The sequence below is a fragment of the Diabrotica undecimpunctata genome, chromosome 4 (assembly GCF_040954645.1).
Source record: "Diabrotica undecimpunctata isolate CICGRU chromosome 4, icDiaUnde3, whole genome shotgun sequence".
Taxonomy (NCBI): Eukaryota; Metazoa; Arthropoda; class Insecta; order Coleoptera; family Chrysomelidae; genus Diabrotica; species Diabrotica undecimpunctata.
The window spans coordinates 151,427,253-151,440,956 of NC_092806.1; the positions used below are offsets into that span (position 1 = coordinate 151,427,253).

At 33.6% G+C, this 13,704-nt stretch overlaps 1 protein-coding gene across 1 annotated transcript in view; it reads right to left on the reverse strand.

Moving 5' to 3' along the window:
- Positions 1-13,704, reverse strand: part of LOC140438513 (melatonin receptor type 1C-like) — a 100,806-nt gene that overhangs the window by 10,968 nt on the left and 76,134 nt on the right. The window contains exons 4-5 of the mRNA XM_072528174.1: positions 11,446-11,655; positions 9,316-9,575 (exon numbers count right to left, since the gene is read on the reverse strand). Coding sequence (XP_072384275.1) covers positions 9,316-9,575; positions 11,446-11,655 — 470 coding nt within the window. The remainder of the gene's footprint in view (positions 1-9,315; positions 9,576-11,445; positions 11,656-13,704) is intronic.

Here is a 13,704-nt window from a genome sequence, read left to right on the forward strand (position 1 = left end):
AAAGATGGCCGCACAAATGTGCATGATGAAGAACGGAGCGGGCGTCCTTTGGTCGTTAATGAAAATTTGGTGCAGAAAGTGGACGAAAAGGTGAGAGAAAACAGACGCTTTACAATTTCATCATTGTCCGACTGCTTTCCTTAGTATTCTCGTAGTGTTTTGTATCGCATTGTTACCGAGAACTTGAATTACCGGAAATTGTGTTCACGTTGGGTTCCTAAAATGTTGAAGGATTTGCACAAAACCCAATGTTTAGGCAGTGCATTGACTTTCCTTGAGCGGTACCACAGTGAAGGTGAAGATTTTTTAAAACAAATTGTTACTGGTGACGAAACATGGGTGGCCTACGTCACACCAGAATCGAAACAACAATCCATGGAATGGCGACATTCATCATCACCCAAAAGAGTGAAGTTTAAGCAAACAATTTCTGCCCGGAAAATCATGTGCACAGTTTTTTGGGACAGAAAAGGAGTATTGCTAGTGGAGTTTCTGCCTCGTAATGAGACAATCAATGCAGCGTCTTATTGTGCGACATTGATAAATCTGCGTCGTGCAATCAAGAACAAAAGACGTGGCAAGTTGAGTAAGGGTATCGTTTTGCTGCATGACAATGCCCGTCCACATGAGGCTAATCAGACCAAAGATCTCATCAAATCATTTAAATGGGAACACCTGGGCGGTCAGCGTCTTCAAGACGATAACGAAGTCAAAACATTTGTGATGCAGTGGTTAACAAGTCAGGCGGCAGAATTTTATCAGGAGGGTATTCAAAAACTGGTGCCACGTTATGACAAGTGCCTCAATATTCACAGAAATTATGTAGAAAAGTAGATTAAGGTACAGGCTTTCATGTAAAAATAAAATTATTGCCATATCTTTGCACGTCTTTTTTTAATTCAAAAACGGTACTTACTTAAAAAACACGCCTATATATATATATATATATATATATATATATATATATATATATATATATATATATATATATATATATATATATACACTACCGAGCATAAAATTAGGGTCACCCCGTAATTTGAATTTATTTTAGAAATTATTATTCTGTTTTAACTATTTTCGATTGTAACATAGTTTACTAACGGATTGCTTAAAGAAAACAACGTTTTTTTCGTTTAAAGTTTATTAAAAATAATGAAAATGAAGAATTTTCCTTTGATATACTAAATATTGAAAAGGGACAATTTTAATTTGATGTGCTTTTTGTTGAAAAAAAGAAATTTTAAGAACTTCAGTAGCGAGTATTCCCTCCTCTGGCAGTGATAACAGCTTGCAAACGACGAGGCATGTTTTGGATCAGATTTTGGATCACATTATGCGGAAGATTATTCCATTCTTGCACCAATATGTCGCGAAGCTCTCTCGAATTTCTGAGGGCCGGCACATGACTCCGTAAACGTCTCTTCTTCTTATCCCAAACATGTTCTATGGGATTGATATCTGGACTGCAAGCAGGCCAAACAAATCGTGTGATTTGAACCTCGTCAAGATACTCAGTAACTATCCTAGCAGTGTGGTGCCGGTGCATTATCATGCATAAATGTTGCGTCGTCTCCAAGAATAACCATAAACGGTAAAACATGGTCTTCCAGAATTTGTGTCAGGTACCTATGCACTGTCAATGTCCCATTCTCGATAAAGACTAACTCCGTGCAAGCATCAAACGATATGCCTCCCCATGCCATAACTGACCCTCCACCAAATGGAAGACGCTCGGCAATACATGCTTGAGTATATCTCTTGCCTGGACGTCGCCACAACCTTACACGTTTGTCTGAGCCCGTAAGACAGAATCTCGATTCATCGGAAAACAATACACGACTCCAATCCTGCATTGTCCAAGCCAAGTGCTCTCGTGCAAAATTCAATCTGGCAATTCGGTGTTCACGGGAAAGCGGTGGTCTAGTTACTCTAGTTCGAGAAGATAAACCAGCAGCATGAAGTCGTCTCCTAACTGTCCATTCACTTATGTTTACATTTTTCACTTCTTGGAGATGATTTCGAAGAGAAACTGCCGTGACCGTTTGGTTTCTCAAAGCACTAGAAACGACAAAGCGGTCATCTCTAGCTGTTGTAATCCTGCCTCGACCTGAACCAGGTGTTCGAGTAAGCAGACCGGTCTCTTCGTACCGTTGCCATACTCGTTGCACACTCGAGAGACTTACACCAACGTTTCTCGCAGTTTCGCGCTGACCGTGGCCATCTTCTAACGCCGCCACAATTCTTGCTGCCACAACAGAATTTATGCTCATTGCAATACATTGACAGTGATAACAATACACAAACAATTTACAATTGAAGGGGTCAGAAGCAAAACCGCCTAAGTAGCAAAATACACATTTTGAGAAATAAAGCATCAAAGTTTTTCCTCCTTTAAAAATTCTGGATGTTCAAAATTAAAAATTTTAAAGTGCTAAACAATTCAAAATAAGTATAAAATTTAAAAGATACTTCTGGTGAAAATTTTTTTTTATTTTTTTGCCTCTTTCGACAAAAAAATGCACTTAGGTTGTTTTACCTTTAAGCAAAAATGGCTTTATAATACACAAAAAGAACTAAACAAAAGCTTAATTTTCAATTAATATTTATTTTTTCTTAAAAAAAAAACGAAAATGTTACTCTTTTAGAACGCTAGAGTTACTCATAATTAGAGAAAAAATCTATGTAGTCGTCTTGTTCGTCGTTGGCATCTTCTTTTTAAGACTTGACAGCAGTGCTTTCTTTTTTCCTTGTTTTTTTGCTGCTTTGACTCATGCGGCAAATCATTCTAAAATTGATGGAAAATGGGGTGTATGAACTCTAGCAGCTGTTGTAAATTTTCTCATTTTTGATACTTAACTTGTCTCGTACTTCTTTTTTTTCGTCTTCAGTTGATGATGAGATTAAGTTTACCAATCTATCGCATTTATTACAAGTGTATGAATGAGGATGGTGAAATTTTAAATTTTATTGAAAATATGGCGGTGATATAATTCCTCAACTTGGGGTTCATTGTTATCAGTGCAATTATCCTTTTCCATGCATGTATGTTACGCTTCCTTTTTCGGGTAGTTTTTGGAGTTACTGAAAAGAAGAAATATGTTAACCCCTTAAGTTGAACGTAACTTCGAAATTTCTTCTTCTTCTTCAGGTGCCATCTCCGCTACGGAGGTTGGCAATCATCGTAGCTATTTTAATTTTTGAGGCAGTAGCTCTAAATAGTTCTTTTGAGCTGCATCCAAACCATTCTCTTAGGTTCTTGAGCCATGAAATTCGTCATTTTCCGATGCTTCTTCTGCCATCTATCTTTGCTTGCATTATGGGTCGCAGGATGCCATACTTCTCGCCCCGCATCACATGTCCGAGATACTGTAGTTTTCTTTCTTTAATTGTAAGTTCAACTTCCTTCTCTTTACCTATTCTTCTCAGTACTTCATTGTTCGTAACTCTATCTACCCAGGAAACCCTCATAATTCCTCTATAGGTCCACATTTCAAAGGCGTTAAGTCGTCTCATTGTGTCTAGATTTAACGTCAATGATTCCATAGTATAGTACACTGTATACGTAACATTTTGTTAGGCGCACTTTAAGAGCTAATGTTAAATCTTTACCACATAGGACCTTTTTCATTTTCATAAAATTAGAACGTGCTTTTTCGATTCTGACTTTGATTTCTGTAGTGTAGTCATTATTTTCTGTTAAGTTCTGTTAATAAGTGTTCCTAGTAAGTGTACGTTTTACACTTTCGATCTGCTGGCCTTCTACTGTCAAGATTTCGTTAGTATTATGGTTGTTTTTACAAATTTTCATAAACTTTCGTCTTTTTGATATTGAGCGAGAGTCCGTACTCCCTACTACACATTACTATTTTACTTATGATATCGGCTATATCAAAATTTCTAAAAGTACATAACTGTAATAGGTACTAAATTTACCAGTATCTACAAGTTTAATATTTACATAATAAATTAATTTTTGTTAGGGATATCACGCTTAAACTGAAACTAACAAGCTAAAACACACACTTTTACTGCTCAAATATTATACTCCACATGTGTGCTTGTAGTTGCTTCCTCGGCAGATATTATGGAATTATCGCTGTCGTTATCTTCTTCATATTCACTCGGAATAAAATCAGATTCTCCATCTGTAGCGTATAGATCACTATCTGACTCTAAAAATAATATTATAACATTAAAATTATTTAACTAATAGATTCTGATTTTATTTTTTTTTTCCAAAAATCATTATAACTTACTTGACTCAAAAAACATGATCGAAATAGTATAATCACAAAATATATAATTTCTGCAAACAATAGTATTACGTAAAACACTGTTATTAATCCAATAAAGAACCTTTACACCATAAACAAATCCAAACCGTTGAGTGGAACCCAAACAACATAAGTAATAAAAATATATATATTTCCAGTCGCTTGTTTGGAAGTAAAACAGCCTAGGTGCGCTAAGGCGATTTCTGCTCTTAACGGTTGGTGAATTTCATTTTGGTTGTTTTTTCTATTCATCAAAAGATGGCGATAAAGTAGGGTTGGAGCGTAGTCGATTTTACTACCAAACAATATAAGATATTCAGAACGTGAAACATCACTAAAGTCGTTTTGGTGAAAATTGGACTTAGGCGGTTTTACTTCTAACCCCTTCAATTGACTTTAAAACCATAGAAACAAAAACTGTGCTGATAACGGTTTTTAGGAATAAGGCTAAGGGGCCCTTTTTATCTCAAACGCTTGTCGAAACAACAACGACAACAATTTTTTTTTCAAGAAATCCATTAGTAAATTATGTTACAACCGAAAATAGTTAAAACAGAATAATAATTTCTAAAATAAATTCAAATTGCGGGGTGACCCTAATTTTATGCTCGGTAGTGTATATATATATATATATATATATATATATATATATATATATATATATATATATATATATATATATATATATGTATATATATGTATATATATATATATATATATATATATATATATATATATATGTATATATATGTATATATATATATATATATATATATATATATATATATATATATATATATATATATATATATCAATTTTTAATAGGTCCGGCCAAAAACTATTCGATAACATTATTAAAAACCCGGTTTTATCACTGAGGATGGAGCCATCCAATTAGCAAAAGAATTTGCCTTAGTTCACGCCAGCGGAAATTTTGAAATATGAAAGATTCAATAGAATTTTAATAGAAAGATTTAATAGAATTTTAAGAGCAACTGAATATATGTTTCGATTTTTAAGAATTGTTTTTGCAAAATTGATGAAATCTGAAGAGCCTAAAGAAATATTAACTTCGGAAGAACTTTTAGATGCTAGGAATATTTTAATAAAGCAAACTCAATATCAATATTTCAAAAATGAAATAAAACAATTAAAAACTAATAATTCTTTTAGTTTACAGAAAACAGTTAATAGATAAAGCAGTTTATTTAAATTATCGCCATATCTGGATGAAGATGGTTTACTCCTTATAAGAGGAAGATTAGGTGAAGCTAGAGATGTTATTTCAGAAACAAAAATGCCAATAATTTTACCGAGAGAAAGTCGTTTAACTTTACTATTTGTTGAAGACTATCACAAAAGATGTCACCATAGAAATCATGAAATTGTAGTCAATGAGATAAGACAAAAATTTTATATACCAAAACTTGGACAACTAGTTAATAAGATTAGGAATAATTGTCAAAATTGCAAGGTCAAATTTGCTAAGCCAAAACCACCAGAAATGTCACCTCTACCGCCATGTAGACTTGCAACATTTGCTGCACTATTTACACACACTGGTATGGATTATTTTGGTCCAATAAATGTAACTGTTGTGGACGATGGACGGAGAAAAGATGGGGAGCTTTATTTACGTATCTCACGACTAGAGCAGTCCATCTCGAAGTAGCTTACAAACTAGATGTGGACAGTTTTATTTATTATATTGGGAATTTGTCTTTATTGTACAGCCAACAGTTGACGGATTTGTAGTAAACTATTTTTATTTGCGAAAAAACAACTCAAATTCCTAATTCCAAGATACTTTCTTATTAAACTTGAAAAAGAGCTAAAATTTCACTTCAACGCAGCGCTGTTTCCATATATGGGTGGAGCCTGGGAGCGCGTAGTGAAAGTGGTTTTTTCGTTATATGATTCATTACCAACCAGAAACCCTACTGAAGAATTATCTCCCTTTAAATCCCACCACATTCCTAGAACCTTCTCCCTATTATTTACATGTCTCACGACTAGAGCAGTCCATCTCGAAGTAGCTTACAAACTAGATGTGGACAGTTTTATACTATGCTTGACAAATTTTATTAACAGAAGGGAATGACCAAGAATGGAAACAAAGATGTTTTCAGTGAATTAAGAAAGCCAACAAAGCAAGAAATTATACAAATCTTAATGTCTCTATATGACAGTTTGGGTTTGTTAGCAAACTTTTTGATTTATGTGAAGATTCTTTTATAGGAAATATGGAGAAGTAACATTTCTTGGAATCAACCAATAACCAATGAACAGTTTCAAAAATGGCTGGTTTGGTTAAAACAGCTTCCAGAAATAGAGAAGGTTTCAATTCCAAGATATTTTTTAATAAACTCGAAAACTGGAAGGATACCAATACGTAAATGCACATATTTGTAGATGCCAGCGAACACGCAATTGCTTTTGTGGCATATCTAAGAATAATGAAAAAAGATGTCATAGAGTGTACTTTGATTGGAACGAAAACACATGTAGCACCATTAAAAGCACAAACTATTCCTCGATTGGAACTTTATGGTGCGGTAATGGGTTAAAGGTTTGAAGACCCAAGAAAATTACCAAAATATGTAGCTTACAGGGTGGCCGAAATTTAACGAAACTCAATGGTATCACATTGGAGATATGTACCTACTAAGAATAACATAGCCAACGAAGCTACTAAATGGACAAAACGTCCCATTTGAAAAACACGAGGTGTTGGTTTAAAGGTCCTGATTTTCTGGATCAATTAGAAAACAGTTGGCCTCCAGACACCACCCTTAAACAAGGAAAAAGCTGATGAAATCTTAACCACTCATGAAGTAAAATTTAATAGTCCACTTTTAATAGATTTTTAAAGATTCAGTCAATTTAATAGAATTTTAAGAGCAACTGCATATATATGTTTCGATTTTTAAGAATTGTTTATGCTAAGAATATTTTAATAAAACAACAACTGAATGTGAATATTTCAAAAATGAAATAAAACAATTAAAAACTAATAATTCTGGTAGTTTAGAAAACAGTTAATAAATTAAGCAGTTTATGTCTAGATGAAGCCAAAGATGTCATTTCAGAAACAAAAAGGCCAATAATTTTACCGAGAGAAAGTCGTTTAACTTTACTAGTTGTTGAAGACTATCACAAAAGATATCACCATAGAAATCATGAAATTGTAGTAAATGAGATAAGACAAAAAATTTTATATACCAAAACATAGACAACTAGTTAATAAGATTAGGACCAATTGTCAAAACTGCAAGGTCAAATTTGCTAAGACAAAACCACAAGAAATGTCACCTTTACCGCCATCTAGACTTGCAACATTTACTGCTCCGTTTATACACACTAGTATGGATTATTTTAGTGCAATAAATGTAACTTTTGGAAGATGGATGAATTTATTTACGTGTCTCACGACTAGAGCAGTCCATCTCGAAGTAGCTTACAACCTAGATGTGGACAGTTTTATACTATGTTTGACAAATTTTATTAACACAAGAGGACGACCAAGGCATATTTATTGTGATCGAAGTACGAATTTCATTGCAGCTGAACGAGTATTGAGAGAAGAGCTGCAAGAGGTTGACAGTAAATTAATAGACAATTCATTGATTAGCCCAGATTTCACTTCAACGCACCCCAAATCATTTTTTAATTGGATCTTCAAACGGAGATAAACCAATTGGATTTTTAAACGAAGACGTTAAAGTATTTAAATTTAATTATTTATACAGAGAGCAATTTGCAAATAAATGTTGGCCACGCTTTATTTCTGAATACATACCTGAACTACTACTTAGGGCAAAATGGCATAAACAAATTGTACCAATTAAATAGGGCGATATTGTAATTATATGTGATAAATATTTACCAAGATGCAATTGGCCAAAGGGTAAGGTAATTGAAGTTAAAAAATCACCTGATGGGCAAGTGCGACGAGCAATAGTTTAAACGAAAAATGGAATATATGAACGCTATTTGCGTTCATACGAAGCCATATTAGAGTTGCTTCCCAAGACAGGAAAAATTTATTTTCACGTTCAGAGCGTCTGTGAATTTCCGTCTCTGATGATCCCTATTAGGGTGAAATACGTATAAGCGGATATACAGACGCACTATAAGTGAAATCAAATCTTAACTGTCTTTTTCCTTTTGTTCCGGTATACTCTTTATGAGTACTAGAAACCAATTCGCTAAGGATTTTTGCTTAGTTGATAAGATATGTTGTGGAATGCAATTTTAGATTCCCCATGTTTTAATAACATCTTTATCATCGTCTATTTTGCCTTGCAATTCTTAGAAGGCACAGATAAAAGCATAAATCTGAATTTGGTTTCGAAAAATTAGTTTACGGATTTATTATCAGATGTCGCTATTTGCGTCCATACGAAGCCATGTTAGAGTTGCTTCCCAAGACAGTTAAGATTTATTTTCACGTTCAGAGCGTCTTTGAATAGCCGTCTCTGATGATCCCTATTAGGGTGAAATACGTATAAGCGGATATACAGACGCACTATACGTGAAATCAAATATTAACTGTCTTTTTCCCATAATATTAAAACTTCAGACAACAAACTGTCACCGATTAGGAAAAAAATTTTAAATAATTTAGCAGAAAGCAAAAGAACAGTAAGTAATGAGAATTAATTAGTTTTTTATATTGTTAATTTTATATATTGTAGGAATTTGAGTTGTTTTTTCGCAAATAAAAACAGTTTACTACAAATCCGTCAATTGCTGGCTGTACAATAAAGACAAATTCCCATCAATGCAGCTTGAATAATAAATAAGGCTGTAATAAAATTCTGCCTCGTTAAAATTTCATATTTTTCTACCTCTTTTATAACGTCACTTTTTTTACTGGACCCTTCAATGACGCTATAAGCAAGTTCCACTGTATATATAATGGGTAATAGCATGTGCTGCTTTAACAAGCTCGATTTATATCATAGACCAGGGAAATCAGAAGTTGTTAAGACAGTATGTAACTATTATTTTATAGTAATTATTACATTAATCCTACCTGCTGTAAAATGATTCTATAGCCGCCTCCCACAGTATAACCAAATAATGTGGCAAATACAGGAGAAAAAAGGATCCAACGATCTGCAAAAGTGTATATAGGGCACTGTGAAACTTTGGGCCATTTGGGGGTGTCGCTATCCTTCCGAAAGACATCGATAACGGATTTTTCTGATGCGTTATAGCAACTTGAGCTGAAATCGCTACTTGAAATATTGCTGAAGCTATCCTGTGACGGTGATATCGAGCTATTATAAATATCTGAAAATACAAGGACAATTTTATACGGCTATATTATGATTTATTGAAAAGTTTTTGATTTAGTTCAAAATATAATTTCTGTAACCAATACAAATAAATTCTTTTTCTTCTTTCTCTTAATAAGCAATTCTGCTTGTTAATTGGCAGATTAATAACTCTATGGAAGGTTGTCACTCCATCTTTTGCGCTATAGTACGATTCTTCTTTTGCCGATTGGTGGCTTATCTCTTGCTATTTTGACGACACGGGTCTCCTCCATTATTTTTTTCTATTTTGTATCCATTCATTTATACACTGTACTTTTTTCCCAGTAGCCTTTGCGTTGTGGCTGTGTCGGGTCTTGTTTCTGAGGCATATGCCATTATTGATCTTACACTGTCTTTATAAATTCTTGACTTCATCTCAGTGTCAATATGTCTGTTTCGCCATATAGTGTCAGTTCTCCATAGCTGGACAATGTAATTCTCAGGTATTTTTATTTCCATTCCTTGTTCAATATTGATGCTATCAATTTCTATTTTAAATCTTGGTTGGTTCTTTGCTGACTACTATTGTTTTAGTTTTCTGAGATGAGATTGTCATATTAAATTCTTTTGCTCTTATGTTAAATCTGTGGACCAGTCTTTGCAGACTGTCTTCATCTTGGGCTATCAATATTGCGTCGTCTGCGTAACAGAGTATTTTTATTTCTTTGTTTCCCATTCTGTATCCTCTTCCTTTGTTAAAGCGTTGATGATTTCATTCATAAATAAATTAAACAGCATGGGGCTCAATCAATCCCGTTGTCTTATTCCGCTGCCTATTTCTATAATTCTGTAAGTTGTCCATCTATTATGACTTACATTTTGTTGTTTTGATAGATGTTTTCGATACTTTTTATAATATTTATTGGAACTTCTCTATTATACAAAAAAAAAGGATTTGAGTCTTACTCTATCAAACTCGTTCTTTAGGTCAATCGGACACAAAAATGATGGTCAATTATACTCTAGTGATTTCCCAATAATTTGATTTATAACGAAAATTGCATCTGTACACGATCTTCCACTACGAAATCCCTGTTGTTTATCTACTAAACTTATCCTCTGATTTATTAGCACTTGTAAATTTTTAGTTGTAAGTTTTAGGGTAATATTTAACAAGTTTATACCTCTGTAGTTTTCTGGCTGCTTTTTATCTCCTGTTTTGAATAGTAGAATTAGTTGGCTCGTTCTCCATTCTTCTGGTATTTTATTTTGTTTTATAATTTTATTAATTTATGTTGTTACAACACAAATCAACGAGTAAATAAAATTAAACTTAAAAGCTAGTTGTACATTATACGACTATATTGAACAACGCAGTGGCTACCAAATATGACTACAGAGAGATTTATTTTGTAAGACCATTCAAATTAACGAAAAATAAGGCGTCTACATTTTACAATCCTATCTTTCCCCCGTGTGTTTCTACACTATTCCGAATTTTAGCCTCCAGATCATTTTCTCTGCTGGATAGGCTTAATTCAAATCTAGGCCTTTCCCCTATATAGTAAGATTCACTTCGTCCTTCTAGAATAATTAAATTTTACTTCTTTTTTTTTGTTAGTAATCTCTTTGACAATTATCCATTGTTTAAGCTCTTTCAATTTTCAATCCTTTGTAATTATCATCTCTCTTTGTCAAAGCTCAACATTCTATTTTTCTATATTTTCTACTTTTACTTTATGATTATGAAGCTTTGTGTGAATTTTTATCATTTTTTAAAAGCGTAAATTTAGGCAACCATTTCTTCTCCCCATTGTGTCCTCTAGCACAGGCTCTTGGAAAATACTTATTATTTTCAAGATATTAGTCACTAAAACAGAGCAAAAAATATACTGAAACTTTACCTTTACATTACAAAATATGATGAAAAGGGCTGGTACGAATAACGTGAAAATTGCGTATACAGTAGAGTACCACAGGATTCCAGTTCCGGAAGTGTTTTGAGGTCTGCAAGCTCCTAGACGTGGGACGAACGTAAACGGTGTTAGTTTAAAAAATGGCGGAGTGCTCAGCAAAAGTGATATGGTCCAGCCGGCTCCAATGGCAACCAAAATCTGAAAAAAATATTTTAATTCCAATTTTAATATTATAAGCTCGCAAAGTTACAAATACCAATACGAGTTTGTCTTTTTAGTTTTGCATATAGCAGCACCAATAAATCTTACCTTGACATTTAATAAAAAGTCATTTTTTACTTTAAATATTTATTATTTTTATATTGTCGTAATCACAATAAAAAATTAGTCTTTATTCTGACATGTTGGGGCAATATGACATTTAGAATTGGACAATACGTTAGATCTTTTTTTCTTCAAGTGCCATCTTCGTTCCGAAAGTTGGCGATCATCAGGGCTACACGTATTTTCGAAACTGCTGACCGAAACAATTCGTTGCTGCTACAGCTATACCATTCCCGTAGATTCTTTAGCCAGGAGTTTCGTCTTCTTCCTATGGGCCTTTTTCCTGCTATTTTCCCTTGCATAAATATTCGAAGCAGTTCATATCTTTCGCCTCTTGTAATGTGTCCCAAGTATTGCAGTTTTCGTTTTTTGATCGTAAGAATGACTTCCTTTTCTTTATTCATTCTTCTCAAGACCTCGACATTTGTGACTCTCTCGGTCCATGATATTCTCAGGATTCTGCGATATATCCACAGTTCAAATGCCTCTAATTTTTTGGTATCAATCTTTTTCAACGTCCATGACTCCATTCCGTAGATCAGCACAGAAAGTAAGTAACATCTCATCAGGCGAAGTTTCATTTCAGGGCTCAAATCTTCCGCAGAACACTCTTCATTTTAGTGAATATAGATCTGGCTTTTTCTATTCTTATTTTGATTTCTGCTGAGCTATCGTTGTCTTCATTTATAAAAGTGCCTAAATATTTGTATTTGCTAACTCGATCGATAATTTCGTTGTGTAAATATAAATTTTGGACATTTTGTGTTGATTTCGATATTACCATAAATTTAGTTTTCTTTATGTTCAAAGATAGTCCATATTCTTCGCTCCAGTCTGCTATCTTATTCACCAATGTCTGTAGCTCTTTAAGTGTTTTTGCGATCAGAACGGTGTCGTCGGCAAATCTCAGATTGTTTAATCTAACACCATTTATTTTAATACCTACGGATTGCTCAGAGAGTGTTCTATTCATTACGTCTTCGGAATAGAGATTAAACAGGGTTGGTAACAGTATACACCCTTGTCTCACACCTCGCTTTATTTCAATTTCTTCAGTGGTATTATTCTCTACTCTCACTACTGCTTTCTGATTGTAGTACATATTTGCTATTAGTCGGATGTCTCGTTTATCTAAATTCTTTTCTGTCAGGAGTCTGATTGGGTGATCATGCCGCACTTTATCAAAGGCCTTGTTGTAATCTAGATCTTTTACATTTACATAATTTTAAAAAGCATTTTTATTGCAGTAGCAGATTTTAAAGTCTTGTCTCCTAAATTTGGAATCTTTTACCCTGGTTTCTCTTAGAGACAGCTGAACGTTGGGCATATCTTGGAGATTAAGAAAATTCTCTTTGCATTCTTTTATTTGATTTCTCGAAAAAGTGTGTTTTTTGTTTAATGTTTTGTCCCTGCTCTGTATAAACCGTCAACTGTTTTATCTTGTATGATACCCAAAACATTTCGAGCATCTCTTTGGCTCTGTCAAAGCTCGAAATAGGTATGATTACAGTTTTTCCAATGGCAATTGGCGGAAATTTTCGTTCAGTTTGTTTTATAACATTAGCTTGAGCATGAGCAAGAAGACCTTTATATGCATAACTAAAAAGACAACCCTTCGGGATTTTTATTCAACAGAGAATTATCATTTCGTCTGTTTTCAAATTGTTAAGAATAAATTTTAAAAATTGACAAAAATATTTTATAGGTAATACATAATAAAGTGGATTCTTTGGTTATAATTCTAGTATAACTTGTGCCAGGATAGGCACGGACTAGGACGCAGTTAGTGCTCTTGGCTAAAAATATCCAATATCGAACACATTTTTGAAATTAATTTGCCAAAATTTTGCCAATATGTCGAAATATAAAAGATATAAGATTGTGGTTAAATATTGCCATTGTTCCTAATACTGCCACCCTCTA